The 19,101-nt window shown below is 41.9% G+C and overlaps 1 protein-coding gene across 1 annotated transcript in view; it reads left to right on the top strand.

Moving 5' to 3' along the window:
- Window positions 1–19,101, top strand: part of ME1 (malic enzyme 1, NADP(+)-dependent, cytosolic) — a 175,287-nt gene that overhangs the window by 149,126 nt on the left and 7,060 nt on the right. Inside the window, exons 10-12 of the mRNA XM_014958527.1 lie at window positions 12,474–12,579; window positions 15,182–15,324; window positions 17,212–17,385. Of these exons, the coding sequence (XP_014814013.1) occupies window positions 12,474–12,579; window positions 15,182–15,324; window positions 17,212–17,385 (423 nt within the window). The remainder of the gene's footprint in view (window positions 1–12,473; window positions 12,580–15,181; window positions 15,325–17,211; window positions 17,386–19,101) is intronic.

The raw sequence follows: 19,101 nt of genomic DNA, 5'->3' as shown, positions 1-19,101 counted from the left end.
TGAGAGACTTCATCAGTCGCCCCTTACCTCATTCCTTCCACGTGCCAAAATAAAGAAACATATGAATTCCATGTGCCAGAATAAAGAAACTGGTATGTTTTAAAAGGTGGTTATGTATTTAATAGTTTGTGAGCTACTTGAAAGAACTGGATGAGAGGCCAGCTAGCTTTGCTTTGTCACCTTGCCTGTTGGTCGGTGGTGTTTATGGTCATCTCTGCTAGTCATCTGCCCTCTTGCAGTGTTCTTTAGCTGTCTAACGTTTAGGATCCTGTGTAGCTCACATACCTTTGCATCAGGAGCATGTATTCTGCAGTCAGTATCTGTGTTGGTTTAGTGAATAGTATTGCAGCACCTTTTGCTCATAGTTTTAAAGGGAAAATAGTAGGATCATAGATATTGAGATGGGAGAGTGTTCACAGAATCATGTGGGGTTGGAAGGGACCTCTGGAGATCATCCAGTCCCAGGCCCTGCCAGAGCAGGGTCACCTGGAGCAGGTTGCACAGGAATGCGTCCAGATGGGCTTTGAATGTCTCCAGAGATGGAGACTCCACCACCTCTCTGGGCAGCCTCTGCCAGGGCTCTGCCACCCTCAAAGTAAAGAAGTTCTTCCTCGTGTTTAGATGCAACTACCCATGTTCAATTTTGTGCCCGTTCCCTCTTGTCCTGTCCCTGGGCACCACTAAAAAAAGGTTGGCCCCGTCCTCCTGACACCCACCCTTTAAGTATTTATAGGCATAAATAGACAACTAAAGTTGTCTTGGACATCCCTTGCCACAAAGCACAAAAATACCCTGATCAGGTACAGAAGAATGCTGGTATTTGCTACTGTCTAAAACACAGATATATTTTTTTCTGGTGTTTTTCTTTTCTTTGTTTTAATAAGTCCTTTCGGTCTTCATCTGATAATCGTCAAAATCATACTTTTGCATCCAAACACAGATGACTGTTTATCTTCTGTGGCTGTTGAAACCTAGAGGTTGATAGGAAGAATGTTGCGTTGCACAATTTCCTCCACCGTAAAGACTGGGATTATCAAATAATACAATTGAACTGAAATCCCCTCCCGGTGGTGTTCAGGAAACAAACTGACAGGGGCAGGAGTATAGGAACTTTACATTCCTAAAGCAGTAAACAAGGTCTCGGCTGCGTGTCCGTCCAGCCGAGGTGGTTAAACCAGACCTTCTCCTCTCCTGCTCCTTTCTTCTTCCTGCTTCTTTTACACCTCTGACTGCTAATTTGCTAGTCAGCCGAGAAGCTGGGTTGTCGCTCTTGGTACTCAGCGACTAATTCCTCTCACAGTTTCTAAATTTTTAGTGACTCGGTGACTGTATTCTTTCCTCACCACCTTCTAGCTTCAGCGCTCTCAAGTGGTGCCAAAACCAGTCAGCGTCTCACACAGATTCTAACTTCATTTCCTCTGCTTATTCTTCTTGGTGGGGCTTTAATTTGGGTTTTTTCCAAAAAGCAGTCCACTGAATTTCATGTCCTGCCCGGAGTATATTTGCAAACTGCTCACGATCGCCAGACATAACAGCTGGAGATAGATTAGGGCTGAATTTGTGGTCAGATGTTGATGTGAGCAGTGGGAGCGGACGATGCACATTTTGGGTCGTTGCTGGTGTTCCTGGAAGACCTGGGAGCACCAGTCTCCCAGTCTGGCTGTCCTGGTGGGGGCTTGAGAATGGGTGGGTGAGCCTGTTGGACCTTGAAGCTGGAGATCCTTCAGTGCCAGGCCTGAGCTGGGCATAAGGAAACCCATCCTTGGTCCTGCAAGTCCTCTCTTGGCTTCCTTCTGCACCTAAATGTTTCCCCTAAAAAGTAAAAAAAAACCCAACCAGCTCAACCCCCTTCCTAAGAAATAAAATACAGCATAAACCTTTTGAAGCTTGGGATTTAACTGCTGGGAAGTCATAGATGCAGCAAGTAAATAATTAAGCTATTCTGGGTTTTTTTTCTTTCTGGCCTGAGAGGGAATGCTGTACTTCTGGTCTGCTTAGGAAATTATTTTGGCTTTAGCCTATTACAGGAAAGTGCTGCAAGACTGGAAGGACTTTCCAAACTCTTGGAAATGAGATAAGAGAAGTAAAATGAGGAAGATTTGTGAGAAAACTGTACAATGCGAAGGTCTTTCTTGTCAGAAACCTTTTCATTAGTGCAAAGATAAGATTTGCCAAGCCACAGCTTAGGTCACCAGTTTAACTAAACTGATTTTTATTTCTTATGACTAAAGGAGTATATAAATGGAAACACGTTCAACAACAGTCCCTTAAAATTTGCCCCATCAAAAAATTTTTACTTGAAGGAGGGAGGCCTCCTTTTCAGTGTTAAGCACACTCTCATCTGTTGCTTCAGCACTATGAGAAATAACAGACTGTCTGAAGACTTAGCGATTACTTTGTCCAACTAAACTAATTTTAACATCATTTTTTTTTCCGTGCTGTGCTTTGATCATTATTTTTGCAATGCATGGTTATAGCTTTAAACATTGTTTCTCCTTTCATCTACTTTCTGTGGTATTTCAACCAGTGCAAACCAAAGAAAAATAACCTTGGAACTTTTACTGACCTGACTGCAAACAGTTTCCACCTTTTTCTTTCTCCCCTGCCCCCAAAAGCTGCCACGAAGTCACTTATCAGGCTTCTGTGCTTGATTTTTCCTTTGTGGCTTTTTAATTGTTCAAGTGCAGCTGTGTTTTCATTTTCCTCTTAATATTTTTTTTTCCTATCCCCCTGGGAACCGTCTTTTTTCATTAAACCGAGTTTGATGAGCAACTTTTCTGCTATGCTGTGGTGAAGGGGCTGGTGATGAAGGCTGTGTTTGTTACACTGTCTATAGTTGTGTTCTCAGCTTCATTCTAGAGACCTTATAATGTTGTTGATATTGTTTTGGAGTTGTTGAGGTGGGTTTCAATCTGTTTTGTATCCTTTCACCTTTCGAAACGTTTTTTTTCTTCAAAGGGGAGAGGTTGATGAGAAAGGGTTGCAGATCATAATATCAGTGGAATTTTGCCACTTGAACTGTATGACTTTACTCTTTGAAACAGATATCACTCCTCTTGAAATGCCCGTCTGAAATATCCTAGTGCATTCAGATGGAAGTTTTAATGTTTAATTAAAAGATACCTTTCAAGTTGCTTTTGCATTCTTGCACACTTGGAGATTATGCATAAGCAGTTAGGACTCGTCTTTAGTTCTGTATTCTGTATTTCTGTGTTTAATTAAAAGATACCTTTCAAGTTGCTTCTGCATTCTTGGGCACTTGGAGATTATGTGTAAGCAGTTAGGACTCATCTTTAGTTCTGAATTTCTGTATTCTGTCACATTCATAGAATCATAGAATAGTTAGAGTTGGAAGGGACCTTAAAGATCATTGAGTTCCAACCCCCTGCCATGATCTTTCGTCTGTGATCAGTTCATTTATGGCTAACTGCAATGGGCTGTGGCTTTTCTAGCCAAAAAACTGCTTTGCATCTCTGCAAAGATGCAATGTCTTGGGTATCTCCAAGGTATCTCCAAGGTATCTCCAAACTTGAAGCAGTTTCTGCCTGATTTTATTCATGTACTGTCCCAACGGAGCAATCCTTTCTGCTCTGTCAGTTACTCTGATGTCTGGGGAATTCATCTGTGCAGTTTCATCTTGCTTTTATAGAATCACGGAATGGTTCGAGTTGGAAGGGACCTTAAAGATCATCCAGTTCCAACCCCCTGTCCTGGGCAGGGACACCTCCCACCAGACCAGGTTGCTCCAAGCCCCATCCAGCCTGGCCTTGAACCCCTCCAGGGATGGGGCAGCCACAGCTTCTCTGGGCAACCTGTTCCAGTGCCTCACCCCCCTCACAGCAAAGAATTTCTTTCTGGGATCTAATCTAAATCTCCCCTCTTCCAATTTAAAACCATTATCCCTTGTCCTGTTACTACACTTCCTGACAAAGAGTCCCTTGCCAGCTCTCCTGTAGGCTCCCTTCAGATATTGGAAGGCTGCTCTAAGGTCTTCCTGGAGCCTTCTCTTCTCCAGACTGAACAACCCCAACTCTTCTGTATGAAGTATAAGTTTTGCAGGAAGGAAACACATTAATTTGTCTCTGAACACTTGTGGCATTACTCATACTGTAATGCCAGTAATATATGAAAACAAGTGAGGACAAGGCGAAAGGATGATTGGTGGGGTGTGCTCAAGGACTACCCTTGTTATTTTCTCTAAACGAGACACCACCAAAAATTTGGGTGTTAAATTTGTCAGCGTGGAGCTGTTTCCTCTTTGACACCATGTACATTAGATGTACTGATGAGATGGTGACCTAATTTGGATGGCTTATGGTTTCTTTTGCTCATGCTCTGTTATTGACATGAATGATTGTTTTGCTCCATTTTGTTTCTGTTGTTTTACGGGTTCCCGACCTGCTCTGCTTCTCAGATCTTATCTTCTTGGAATAATTGTCTTTATAAATTCTGCCCTGCCTGTTAACTGTGTGTGCTTATTTACATGGAAAGGGTATTTTATACATTTTACAGGACTTAAATAAACAGCCCTAATCTTCTAACCATGTGGTTTTATTAAAGTCAACACCAGAATTTCATACCTAAATCCTGTGTTTTACAGCCAACCATTATGACATTATCTCCCCAAGATGTTGGGTTTTTCACACAGTTGGCAACGAAATTTATTAATTCTGTGGCTAACTTGCCTTGTCTGGTTGTGTTTTACAGCCAACCATTATGACATTATCTCCTCAAGTTGGGTTTTTCACACAGTTGGCAATGAAATTTATTAATTCTGTGGCTAAGTTGCCTTGTCTGGTTGTAGGACTTAAATAAACAGCCCTAATCTTCTAACCATGTGGTTTTATTAAAGTCAACACCAGAATTTCTTACCTAAATCCTGTCTTTTACAGCCAACCATTATGACATTATCTCCCCAAGATGTTGGGTTTTTCACACAGTTGGCAACGAAATTTATTAATTCTGTGGCTAACTTGCCTTGTCTGGTTGTGATCTGCTCTCTTCACCTTTAGGTGTTAGGTGATGGGTCTGATCAGGAGGCACCATCACTTCATAATTAGGGCCTCGGTATGGGGACGTGGGAGGGCTTGTGTGGCTTTGCTTTTTGGTCCATAGATAAGGTGATGCAGGAGAGCCTGTCGCCTGCAAGCCCTTGGGCTTCAGTAGCCCCTGGCCAGTGAGCCCATACCTATTCCTTCATCTTTTTCTTTGGTCATTTTGTGACTCCTCACAATTGATACTCTCCTGGAGGGTGGGCTGGACTGTCCTCTGCTCTTTGTGCCTCTCCAGTCCCTTCCCTTTCATCCTTTGGGGGACACCTCAGAGAGGTCCCTCAGCTCCCAGCACTGTCTACAAGCCCTTGTCTAGAGCTCTCCATATGGTTCATCAACAACCCTTAGACCATGAGGAAAGCTATGTGGAGATCATCTCCCAATGGGGAGATGTTTCACCACCTTCTCCCATGACTTTTAACCACATCCTTTTTCCCCCCTCTTCTTCCTTGATGCTTTAACAGCTGCTTTTTTTTTTGGTTTGTTTTGCTCCTAACTCTGCAATAAGGAACTCGCAGGGAACAGGCAAGTAAAACCAAAACATTTTGCAGTTGGAAATGCTCGATTTACTAATGGATTGCTTTGCTTTTTGGTCTCCAGTTCTCATGCCTTCTGCGGTTCTCGTGTCTTCAGTATTTCAGATGAATCCATTAATTTATCTGTGTGCTGTTCTCTGCTCTCTGGTTTAAACAAGCCGCGGTTGACACAGTCGAGTGTTTATATAAATAGATCCCTGCCTCCCCGGTGGTGAGGCGGGACGCGTGCCAGCGCCGCCTCTGATGTGGGACAGCGGAGCCATCAGGGTGCTCGGCCTCCTTTCTCAGCTGCTTCCCAGCTGATGGAGAGAGCAAATCCCAGGGAACTTCCAGCCCTGCCTCTCCTCTCGCTGACGTTCAACCCCCCTTGGTTGGTGGGGCAGCTCCAACAGGCCCCACGCCATGAGGCGTCCCGTCGGTGGTGTCTGTAAGGTTTGTGCCTCCTGTTTGGTAGCATCCCCTCTAGATGTCTGCGGTGCCGTCTGCTCTCCTGTTTTCACAGCTGTTTTCTATGAATTTTCTCAGGGTTTTATTGATGGGTCATTTTTGTTTGTTATCTGAGCCTCGGCTTGCTTCTCTCAGATGGTGATATGAGTAACTTTCTGTGGAAACTGTGATGTACGTTTGCTTGAGGCCTCATCCCGGTATCTCCTTTGCTTCTTGTGCTGTTGATCAGCCACTAAAAGTGAAAACTTCAGAAACCTCCCTAAAACCAAGAACTGCTTTCAGTTCAAATCCCAAATACAAGCGTTTTTTCATAAAACTATCAACTGCTGAGTCCTGTTACTTCCTTTTGCTCCTGGAATTAAAAGGTCCTGGTGCCCAAGTGACTTCGTTTTATTATTTGTAATAATAATATGTAATGCCAACAACTCTCCTCCATTAGGGAGTATAGACATTTTAGGATTGCCAAGACCTTTCATACATAATGTCACCACTGGAGAATGCTGCTATTGTTTCTTTATCTCTGGACTTCATCTGCTGACTTAACACAGTCCACATTGTAACTCATTTGCTAATAAAGAATTTAGCTCATATTACTTTCCATCATATTACTTTCCTGAGGTACCACAGTGACTTCTAATACAGCAACAGATCTGTTTTCAGGTTGCTTTGTTCTCTTTTGTTCAAATCCAAAATATCGCATAAGGGGGGTTTTTTTGGTACAAAATGATACTGTGATAGAGGCAATACTTTTCCCCTCTGAAGTAATTTCTGATGTTTTCACTGAGTCTTTGGACTTATGGTTTATTATTCTTTTTTTGAGTGTGTTTAATATTCTTCAACTTCAGCGTTCTAGTGAAGGTGTATAGGATAGTTTATTCAGGTATTAATTGTGCTATGGTTGTCTTCCTGGGACTTTAGTGTGTAGTTTTTTTGTTTGTTTTTATTCAAGCAAACTTATTATAATGCACCTAGCAAATGACTTTTATTCTATAAAAAGATAAGGACATAATCTATTGTTTGTTTGTTTGTTTGTTTGTTTTTATTCAAGCAAACTTACTATAATGCACCTAGCAAATGACTTTTATTTTATAAAAAGATAAGGATATAATCTCAGAATATATAGCATTGCGAGAAGTTATATAATGAAATGTTGGTGCTCGTTTTTTATTTATTTCTTCCTTGGGATGCTGAATACATTTGGGAAGTTAAAGCAAGAAGGATATATAGCCTCTTTTTCTAACTTTGCCTTCTTCCTCCTGTTGAAGGAGTTTGTCTCTTCCCCTGTGAATAGCCATGGAGGTGCCACGTCCAGTCTGTTAGTTCATCTGTGGACTTAAGCGTGAAAGACTTTTTGATTTAGGGAGTGTCACTTGCTGCAGGAAAGATGCTTGTTGTACATCATTAGAAAACCTATTACAACTTAAGACAGCTGCTGTCTGGCTGAGATGTGTTTTCATACTGCTATTTGAACAATGGGGTGATAAGATCCTCTGGTAGGAACCCCTGGAAAAATTGCCCCCCTGGGTGGCATTGAGGTCCTTCAGTCAAAGAGCAAAACTGCGCTGAGGCTTGGCATGTCTGAAAGGGGTACAGCGGTGGCATTGAGGTCCTTCAGTCAAAGAGCAGTCTTTGGGTTCAAAGAGAGTCTGAAAGGGGTTTAGGTTGCTGATTTTTCTGAGCTCCTTTCATTGAACGAATTATTTTTTAATAATGCTAAAAGAGCAAGACACTGGACTTAGAAGACAAATACAAATGCAACTGAAGATGATGCTTCTACTTAAAACGCTCCGAGCTTCCTACACAGAACCACAGAGCTCATCCAGATTCTTCTAGTGTGCAGTATTTTGAATTTTTCCTTTTAAAAGGAGGAAGGAACCACCCGTGAGCTGTGTGCCCTGTTGATGTTTTGGGATTATGGAGATGCAAGCTGAGCAGTTTGTGACTTAGGCTGCCTCGTGCTGTTCCTCTGCAGCACATCTCCCAGCAGCAGATCGCCAGCCTGCAGAAAATAGCTAAGCCAGGGCTGGAAATGGAAATGCCAGGAGACTCTGTGCTTCTGGAAGATCTTTTAGTGAGGGCAGCTCTGCAGTGCCGGGCCCACCCGCTTTGCATCTCTCCAGTGTCGGGAGGGAGAGAAGACAGAAAAAACACACAAAAAATCCAGAACTGAGACTTCTGCTCTTTGGCTCCATCCTCTTCTCTCCAACGACTGACAAAACCTCTGTGAGTTCTCCTTCCAGCTGTAGGCATTCAGGGGCGGATGTCTGGGAGCTTCTGCTCAAAAGGACTGGCAACCCCTTAGTTTGAGGTTAAGCATGCACAAAACCAAATTGTTTCTTCCTTCCTGCGTGTCGTCGCTCGCCCTGCTTGCTGGGCACCGAGGAAAGCAAGCCGTGCCCTCCCTGCCCCCTCTAAACTTTGTGGAGAGCAACACTTTAGAATTTGCCAATTTGTGGAGAAAAAATACTATCTAAAGCACTGGGGGAAAAATGCTATCTAAAGCACTGTCTTCTAAATTATTGGAGTTTCGTAACCAAAATCCACTGGCTTGTCTTGAAATCTCAGCCATACTTTTTTAGGGAGGTGTTATGTAGCTCCTTTGGGATCACTGAATTATCAATTAAAATACATTTCTGACGATCTATTTAAAATATGTATTAAAAAAAGGCCCCTAACCATAGAATTTCTTTTATAAGCATTTTCCAAGCAAAAATCTCTATGTACATAGCTGTTGTTATTTTTGCTAAGCCACAGAATTTAATATTTCATTCTTAGTTAATATACTAGAAAAATATTTACTTGGAGACATGATTCATTCTGACTAATGGGATCAAGCTAATTCAGACCAAAACTGAATAAAGAAATAAATTTAAATATGTTTGAGGCTTGGTTTGGGTTTTGGGGTTGGTTTTTTTGGGGGGGAGGGGCGGGGAGGGCTGGGTTTTTTTTTGTTTGTATGTTTGTTTTGCTGGATTTGGGGTTTTTTTAGAATGGTAGAATCTCCTGTATGAGATAAGGGCAGACAGAATTGAAGATAGGGCAGAATCTGACCTGAGGTGACCCATCTGGCTGGCACTGGTCTCACCAGCCAGCGGCTGGGAAAGGGTTGCAGTGGATCACATCAGCTTACTGGTTGAGTATTCCTTAGCTAATTAAATGAGAGTTTATTAATATGTGGCTGGGAAGGGGTTGCAGTGGATCACATCAGCTTACTGGTTGAGTACTCCTGAGCTAATTAAATGAGAGATGATCATTAATGCCAGTAGGAAATGGGACTTTGAATCGTTGTTGTGGCATCACCAAGTGTTTTAACAGCTCTGCCATTATCTTAATTTTAAAATGTGGAAGCACCTCGAAAACCAATCCAGTGTAAAACTGTGTAATGAAGTAACTGTTTCATGCAGGATTCTGGTTGGTTGTTTTGACTAAAAAGGAAAGAATTATCAACATTTTTCTCCACTAAGATGTCAGCCTAGCCTCTTAGCTGTTATTGCAAAGTGGAAAAAATATCACAGCTCACCTTTCCTGAGTGATCTGCCCAGATCTGCAGATCCTGGAGGCGCTCAGAGCTGCCCAGCCGCCGCAGCCTGAAGGATGCTCAGAGCTCTTAGAGGTGATTTCTTTTTTCTTGGTAGCCCAGGACAGTCCCCTGGAGGCTGGATTTGAAGCCCAGAATGAAAACTGGCTTCCTTAGTAGCATCCTGATCAGCTATTAAGGAACCAACTGAAGAAGCAACGTGGGATGGTGCCCATGGCACCCATTCCCGGCTCCCCAGGGATCCTGCCTCCAACTTGGGCTCCATCAAACATTTCAGTTTCAACCAACCTGCTGATTAGAATCAAAAGTGGATTTATTATGGTATTTTGAGGTGTTCCTAGCAATAAGCTTTTGGCCTGGAAGTCATAAATACGTTTTGTTTTTTTTTCTTTGGTGACTGAAAGGAAAACTTAATATTTTTCCCTGAAAATAGCAATAAGCTTTTGGCCTGGAAGTCATAAACACTTTTTTTTTTTTTTCTTTGGTGACTGGTTAAGGAAAATACCCGCATTTAATGAAGTGCATCTAAACCGTGTGTGTAGACTGTGGGGACATCTGCTGGGATGCTGGGAAACGGCAGACTTCAAAACGTGTATTGACAGTGGAAGGGTTGGAGCATGAATAAGCCAAAAATTGTTAATATTGAGGCATTTTCTCAAGGCTAAGAATTTCACATTTTACCCACAAAGGAATCCAGGTGCCTGTATCGCGGTATTTCTGTGGTAATCGCTCTAGGAGAACACTTAAGACCCGTATAAGCACATCCAGACATAACCCTCTTAATTGAAAAACTCTGCATTTTGGTCATGTAAAAAAAAAATCAGTAGAAGAGGAGAAAACTCTGGAAATTCCTTGTAATTGTGAGAGAGCCAAGAGGAGCTGGTGATCGGTGAGGCCAACCGGCTCCGTCAGCCCCAACCACACAACAGCCTTCCTGGGCTTCCTGTGGTACCCGCGGGATGGAAACGCTCTTCTTGCAGCTGGAAATGAAGAATGACCTTCCTTCCCGTCCACCAGCTCCTGGGGTGGCCCTCCCGGGACCAGCAGAGGAGCTTTGGGTGGTGGGACTGGCACAGCCCCACGTCGCCACATTGCGGAAGTGTGGTCTGAAATTTAGCATCGCATTTCTCATTTTTTTGTTCAAATTAAGCACAAATGACATTAAAAAACTAATCCTGGCTTGAATCTGATAGTGTGTACCCGTGAAATTTAGCATCGCATTTCTCATTTTTTTTGTTCAAATTAAGCAAAAATGATGTTAAAAAACTAATCCTGGCTTGAATCCGATAGTGTGCACCCACCTAAAAGGAGGCAAAATTGTCAAATTCAAAGACTTTGGTGGAGTTGTGGACTGAATTCTGTTCCATTACTTCTCTATAGTGTTAATTAACTTGCTAAGATTAAGGAAACTTTCTTCTCATTAGCTGGAAAAGATGTGGCTGGGGAGATGATAAATTTAGCATCGCATTTCTCATTTTTTTTGTTCAAATTAAGCAAAAATGATGTTAAAAAACTAATCCTGGCTTGAATCCGATAGTGTGCACCCACCTAAAAGGAGGCAAAATTGTCAAATTCAAAGACTTTGGTGGAGTTGTGGACTGAATTCTGTTCCATTACTTCTCTATAGTGTTAATTAACTTGCTAAAATTAAGGAAACTTTCATCTCATCAGTTGGAAAAGATGTGGCTGGGGAGATGGTGTGTATCTGTTCTGGCTATTTGGTCACAATTACATTTAGCATTCCATTTTCCTCGTGTACTTCCCTAAATATCTGTGTAATCTCCTTTTTGTCCTCTGAAATCACAAGATGTTCGAGGGGCTGGCACCATTGTCTAGATTTGTGTATGAAAAATGCCTTTGCAGTGATGTTTTCTGGGTAAAACAAGGGCTGGAGGCGTGTGCTTGTTAAACTCTTCTGCTGAAGTTTTCAGATGGTTGTGTAGAGACAGAGCTCCACATATTTAGACAATTAATATAATTTTCACAAATTCTGGCCCCTTCTTGCCCCGCACTTGATGTTACTGAGCTCGACTCCTGTTTGCAGCCCAGTCAGTGTCAAGACTTTAGTGCTTTAGTGCTCTAAAGTCTTTTTTCTTCCTGCGTACTGAGCTCGACTCCTGTTTGCAGCCCAGTTAATATCAACAGTGCCCTAAAGTCTTTTTCATTCCTGCATCTATCATATTCCACTTGGAAACCGGGTTGGGCATCACTGGGTGGAAATTGCTGGTGTAGATGAGAGCAAAAGTTGTTTCCCAGCTGAGTCAATTCTGTTAATGCAGAAACGGTGCACCAGACATCTGGTTACAATTAGTTTTATTCCATCCTTAAGAATGACTTGACTTAAATATGAAAAAGGTGGAGCAAAATATAAGCTCCCCTACAGTCTCTATACTCCCCCCGTATAGTCTCTATACTGTTAGGCAAGAGCAAAGCTGAAGAAACTGGGAGAAACTATTCTTGTTTTGCTAAGTTATGCATCCCCCTCGCCCTGGTGCATCTGTACTCTTTGCTATATAAATATTTTTATGCTTTATCATAAGTAACTTGCAGTATTTGACCAAATGTTAACAGGTAAAACAGCTTTAAGAATGTTTCAAAGGAGAAATTATTGATGCTTTCATATAATTGTTAGTGCAGTGGAGTTCTACAGCTGTTATGAATTTAAAGTAAAAATACTGAATTTAATTTACTTACTGCTCAGAGCAATAGATTAGTCCTAAATTCCTCTAAGCATGTTAGCTGTAGACAGGGTCACTTTGCCTAATACAGTATTTGGTGACAGACGCAAAAGTAGAAATGAAAATAGGACGTGTTAAACCAGATACTTTGTGAACTGATTATCCCAGGATATTAGGTTCCCTTAAACTTATAATAAATATTCCTTTTTTTCCTTCTTTCCAGGGGCGTGCCTCATTAACAGCCGAGAAAGAGCGTTTTGCACATGAACATGGTGAAATGAAAAATCTAGAAGATATTGTTAAAGATATAAAACCCTCCGTGCTAATAGGTAATTTCTTTGACTTTAAAGCAATGACCTTATTCTTGTTTGGAAAAAAAATGGGATGTGGCTTTGTCTGAAGAGAGGATCGAGTTCCTCTGAACAGAGTTTACCTTTGTGTGTTTTTAGAAAACAGTAGGTGCATAAATGGACCCTCTTAAGCAGCTGAACAAACAGCAGGTACCCGAGCATGTAACGCTGCTTTCACTCCAACCATCCCTTGTAGGGGGGGGAATAATCCCAGTTGGTTTAAACATCTGATGGGAGAACCTTATCACCTTCCTGAATTACCTGGGATTTAATGTGGGTGGTGTAATACAAATAACTTCCAACTTAGACTGAGAAAACTCAGCTCAGCACACCTAAAGCTGTGCAAATACGAGCAGGCTGCAGCTGAATCTTCTTTCCCCTCGTATGTAGGTCCTTAGCCACCAGCCCTTTCTGCAGAGCAAAACACAGATTTTACAAAGACTTCTTCTTTTCTAAAAGCTGCAGGATTTGGGGATCTCAGCAAAGGGTTGTTCAGCTCTCTGCAGTTTGGTTGTTATATTTCAGTGGCAGTTTCAGGAATGAACTGCAAGTCCTCTTAAATATTTTATTTAATATTTAAGACTTGCAAAATTAATCTCTCTGGCTAGTAAAATCATGCTGGGAAATCTGAAATGCCACAGTGAAAATTACCTTACATTTTAAGAGCTACCTTTTCAGCTATGCCTGGAGCATGTGGAGTAAAACCTGCTTTTAACAATGATCATGATTGAGGTAAATAATGCTTATCTTTTTCTGTGCTCCATAAAGGAGAGAGAGCAAGGAGTCTAGAGAATTGATTTAGTAGAAAACAAGGCTTCTGAGTGGAACAGAAGAATAGATTGAATGATCTGTGCTATTTCTCTAGATAAAGGAGTGTGGCTGCTTAGGGAATGTTTGCTGTGATGAAACATGGATTTTTACAGTCTGTCATTTTTATATATAAATCTATGCAGCACTTTCCCTCAAGGTCACTGTTTTCGAGCCACACTGCATAATGAGGGCTCTTCCAACAGAAACAGAAATGAAAATTAATATTGGTTTGGTTTTTTTTCAGTTTGGAGGACTAGTCATTCTGTATCTTATCCTGAGCAGCAGGAAATATGTTGATACTCTTTATCCCGATGTTTTACTTAACTCTGTCTCAGAGAATCCTCACATACATTTCATCGCCTGCGATGGCTCAAAGCAAAGCCTTAGTTTAGCTTGATCAAATAGAAGAAATTACAATTGTAAAATGAGAACCGAAAAAGAAATAGTCAGTGAGATTGCTCAAAGCATTTTGTTTTAACTTGATACCCGAAGATAGTTGTCATTCTTACTATTGGCTGTCCAGAAGCAGTTTTGGAAGAAATTAATCATTTGGTAACTGCAGACTGAACCAGAAGCTAAGGTGTATAATGGGCTTTTATACAAGTGGGTCAAAATCCCTACTGCCATATCTGTTCATCAAACAAACACAGCTGGTCGAGCAGAGCTCTTGCATCCAAGCACCCTTGTCCATTCACAGAAGGTGAAGTTCTGTACCTCAGAGCTCGGATTTGCAAAAAATAGTAATATGCGACAGAAATGTTTGAGCAAGAGATGTTTAAACTTTGGGAGAAGTCACCGATTTGCGTCAATTGAGGAGTTGCCTCTTTTGTTGCCAAGGGACCAGAAGAGAGGAGATTTTTCCAGACGCAAACCCAGATGGGTCTTAGACATTATTTGGCTGACATTAAGCACCTGACCACCACCTACAGCACCAGCCACAGGGTTCTTGGGCTTTCAGTAGAGCTCTTGGGAAAACTCAGTTGGAAACAGTTCAGGGAATTTCAGTGGGGCACCTACCTCTCCCTGTGGAGGGCACAGCCAAATGGCAGACATGGACATAAAGATCTTTAGGTTTACTCCAAGGTCAGTTTATCTGTTTTTCACTGAAGGTGTGGAGAGCAAGGACCTGGTCCTCAGATTCCCAACTCTTGTAGGATAGGCAGAAATACAGGTGTATTGGCATCATAAAAACAAATCACATACCTCTTTTTGGATGAGAGTACAGTATGGAGAATAGAAAAGCATCCCTGGTGGAATGGAAAGGGATGCATTCAAAAAAATCATTGCTGTTATAGAAGCCTTAGACTAGAAATTGGGATTATTCATCATCTGAGGCTGGTGATGAAAGAATGATCAGCTGTATCCCCTCTTGTGTTAGGGATAATCCTGAAGTTTTGAAAAGCATCCCTGGTGGAATGGAAAGGGATGTATTAAAAAAAATCATTGCTGTCATAGAAACCTTAGACTAGAAATTGGGATTACTCATCATCTGCAGGTTAGGTGAAACATTTCCATTTTATATAAAGGGCCTGAGAAAAGTGAAATGAGAAATTCACCAAACTCTACAGGGGTGAATTGATTCCGCTTTGTGTTAGGGATAAGCCTGAAGTTTCACTATTGCAAAATCTTTTATACAAAACTTTATTTTAACCAGGCTAGGAAAAAGGTTGAATTCCTTTTTAAAGAGGGAGGTATGCAGTAGAAAGAGCTCTGTTCTTTTAAAAGTGACTTTGAACTGATTGTGTTTGTTATGTGTGTTTCTTGTCTTTAGGAGTCGCTGCAATTGGTGGTGCTTTCACTAAAGAAATTCTTCAGGATATGGCTGCTTTAAACAAACGTCCTATTATTTTTGCTCTCAGCAATCCTACCAGCAAAGCAGAATGCACTGCTGAGCAGTGCTACAAATACACAGAGGTAACCAAAGATTAACACCTTTCCAGTTTATGTAGTGAAAAGCAAATCTGAAATTAAATTTAAAATGGGAGGAAGGGAGAGGGTGGAGCAGCAAGTGCTGATCATGTCTCTGTAGGGACAATGAGTTAAATCCAGTAACGGGTTTTTCAGATTTTATCAAGATAATTTCACTGAGGTCAATACATGCATCCTCATAAAAATATTTAATAGCTTTTTCTGGTGTCAGGCATGACTCATAGTTTTTATTATAACTGAAGCATCAGTAACTGTCAATCTAATGATCTAAAGCCTTGTGTCTGTTTTTGAACTGTACCACTTTGTGTAATATATACACACAGTGGCATGCTCTTCATTTGAGATTTTATAAATACTCTTTGGGGTAAGAAAATACTTTGGTAGAGGAAATAGAATCTTAAAAATAATTCTTTTATAAGAACTGGGGTAATTTACTCCTTTTATAAAGATCTGTATTAGGGAGACAGGGTTGAAAATTAAAAGAACTGTGCTTGCTTATTTATTGTTCTATTATAGAAGTGCTAATAAACAGATTATCCTGTACTTTAGCCTAGAATGTGAAATGTAGGAGTCCTCTACATGATTCCGTAGTGGAAGGTGTTTGGATTTATTGCCAAATACAGGGCGGTTTGAATGACAGTTTCACGATGTTTAAACCAGGTGTTTGGATTTATTGCCAAATACAGGGCGGTTTGAATGACAGTTTCATGACAGTTTCACGATGTTTAAAAGCCAAATTTAGCGTGGCTGTTCCCGCTGCTCAGAACACAATTACAGCTCAGAGCCAGAGCCTGTGCAAAGGGCTGGTCAGAGCAGGCAATGACATCTGCTGGGCAGAGCAAAAGACACGCTGAAGCATCTGATCTGTCACCAAAACGTATAATAAAGCCGGCCGTGATACCACTGCCCGGCACCAAACCAAACAGAAAAGCAACAGTGGCGTATTTTAAAGTGCATGTTTCCAGTTCAGAGATATTTCTGATACTAAAGCGCCTCTGAAGTATTTAACAGTGACATTTATCACTTCAGCAGTGCTGGCTTGGCTTTTCTTCCCCACCTAAATTTACTGCTGAAATTCGAGGGTGCTCCGTCCTCAGCAAGGCGACAGCCAGGGGACTCTGGGCTGTGCAATGTCACTCCCCTCCTTAGTCCAGAACTGCATTGCCTGCTGCAGAAATCACTCCTCTCTCCCAGGAATGATGTGGGGAGCAGCTGGACAGCAGTGCTGCAGGTGTGTCACCTCTGAGGGGCCTCTTCTGCCACCCTTGTACAGCACTCGATGGTGCTGGTGCTTAAAGAGGGGGGACCGGGAGGAACAGAGAGCTCTGCCTGTCCCCACAGCTCCTCAGAAACTGCCACATCCAAAAGCACAACATTTAGTGGCCTTTAGTGTCGTTTTTGTGGATTATCTGCTGTTGGGAAAAAATCCAGCAGCATCACCCCTTGTTACCATGAGAGTATTGTGTCCATTGGAGTTTTCCAGCTCCAGGTGTGCACCTTCTCCTTCTTCCCGCATCCTCTTCTCCTGACTGCTGTTGGGAAAAAATCCAGCAGCATCACCTCTTGTTACCATGAGAGTATTGGAGTTTTCCAGCTCCAGGTGTGTACCTTCTCCTTCTTCCCACATCCCCTTCTCCTGGGGTGGATGCACAAAGTGAATAATGAGCACTGGCTTTTGCTTTCTCCTCCTCTAAGTTCTGATCTCTAGGCTCAGCATCCTGATGCTCTGGAGACATAACACCCTCTTAGAAGAGACATTAAATAGATGTCACCCAGCTTCCACGGTGGTAGATGTTTAAAGGGGTGTGTGAAATACTTCAACAGGATCCTCACAACTAACACGCTTTCTTTTCCTTTTTTGTTACAATTTAGGGACGTGGCATTTTTGCCAGTGGAAGCCCTTTTGATCCTGTCACTCTTCCAAGTGGCCAGACCCTCTATCCCGGGCAGGGCAACAATTCCTACGTGTTCCCAGGAGTTGCCCTGGGAGTTATTTCATGTGGACTGAAACACATCAGCGAGGATGTGTTCCTCACAACTGCTGAGGTATTCTATTAAATATTATTTAAATTCCTTCATTTAGTAACTTGCTAATAACGAACAACTAAACAGAAATAGTTAAACTTTAAGTTAGAAACATGGTGCCTCCCATCTAAGGTCTTTATTTGCCAGGTATGTTGGTTTTTATAAGCTCTATTTGAACAAGTTATTTTTAAAAATAAGTTAATACTTGGTCCAAAGGTCATCTGACACAAACTTCACCTTCTGTTGGCAAGGAAAAAGAGGAAAGACTTCAGTGCTGTATGATCATGGGTGAATGCTCAGAGGTGCAGTTTGCAGACACGGGTGCAAAGGTTTGACTTTAGATTGAAAGGAACTATATTTTGATGCTGGCAGCTTTGGGGTGGCTTTTGTGAGTTTTTTCCTTGCAAAAAATATAATTTCTTTTAGCTTTTTAGCTTTTTGCTATTTCTGACTAGAGCCGTTGGCATCATTTTTGGTGGCCCTCCCTTGTCAACAGCTGGTGAAAGTGCTCCATTGCCTTGTGGTTCCTTGCACCACAGTCTGACAGGATTCTCGTGTTATTCTTCCCATTTTCTTTCTTACCCTTTTCTGCACTGGTTCTTTTCTTACTGCAGGCAATTTTATGTCCTTTATGTCCACTTAGTGGGCAAGAGCTGAACAGAGAGCAAACTATTTTGGTTCTAGGAGTCATTCACCACCTCCTTCCAGCCGTTGTTCAAAATCTGACACCCACTGTCTTACAGCAGGACATCCTACTTGTGTCTTCAACGTGTACAGAAGAATCTGGCCTTTATTTTTGAGTAGAGGATTCTCAAATAATAAATTACCTGCAGTGGTTGAAAATGCTTAGCGCATTTATTATTTTTTTTTACAAAGCAGTCAGTCTTTCTGTAGCTGTTTCTCACGTAAGAAAATTGCAACTTTCTGTGCTTTTCTGGGTCCAGGACCTTTGCTCTTCATCCATGATAGCGTCATAGCACTTACCATTCCTCCTTCTGACCCCATCTCACCCCTTTCCTACCCTCTCCTAGAGTTCCTGTCTCCTCCGTTGCCTCTGGCACCAAGAGCAACGTCATGAGCCTCATGGGACTCATTCCTTCTGCTGGGTGATGTGACACCCAGTGATGCTTCCAGCTCATCCCAGGCTCCGTGCAGACAGTGATTAAAGAGCCCTGAGCAGCACATGGTGGGGCTGTCAGGTTCTCACATTGTGTCCATGCAAAGTCATTACAAGCCTGATGCCTTTTTTTAAAGGGTATGGAAATCAGGCAGAAGGCTGGCCTCAATTTGCCAAGTTAACTCTAATTAACCCAGATGTACTTCAGTGGTAATTTCTACCCAGTCCAGCTCATATAAATTACAATCCACAGAACCTCATCAAAGTGCAGCATCCTAATCTTCAAAGAAACTGTGTAAGCACCCTTGGAAATGCAGGGGTAGTGTCAGTAGCACACAGAGGAAGCCTCAAAGCAGTGCAATTAGCAACTATTATGGAACAATTAAAAAAAAAAATAATAATTTAGTTGTCCCACTTAGCAGAAGTGAGAATGCCTGACTCAACTCTTGCAGCCCCACTAAGGGAATACTGCATTCCAGGGTTCTTCCTGCTTGTGTCCTCTCCATGGATTAAAGGGAAGAAATGTGATAGGAAGCTTCTTAAAGGCTGAGCACTTGCACGCTGCCCCTGCTGCATTTCTGAAGGGTTTTTTTAAATGTGGATACTATGGCATCTTTTAA

Source organism: Calidris pugnax, unplaced genomic scaffold, assembly GCF_001431845.1.
Source record: "Calidris pugnax isolate Ruff unplaced genomic scaffold, ASM143184v1 scaffold251, whole genome shotgun sequence".
Lineage (NCBI taxonomy): Eukaryota > Metazoa > Chordata > Aves > Charadriiformes > Scolopacidae > Calidris > Calidris pugnax.
The sequence above is the reverse complement of the archived record's forward strand: the minus strand, read 5'-3'. Positions and strand labels throughout refer to the sequence as shown.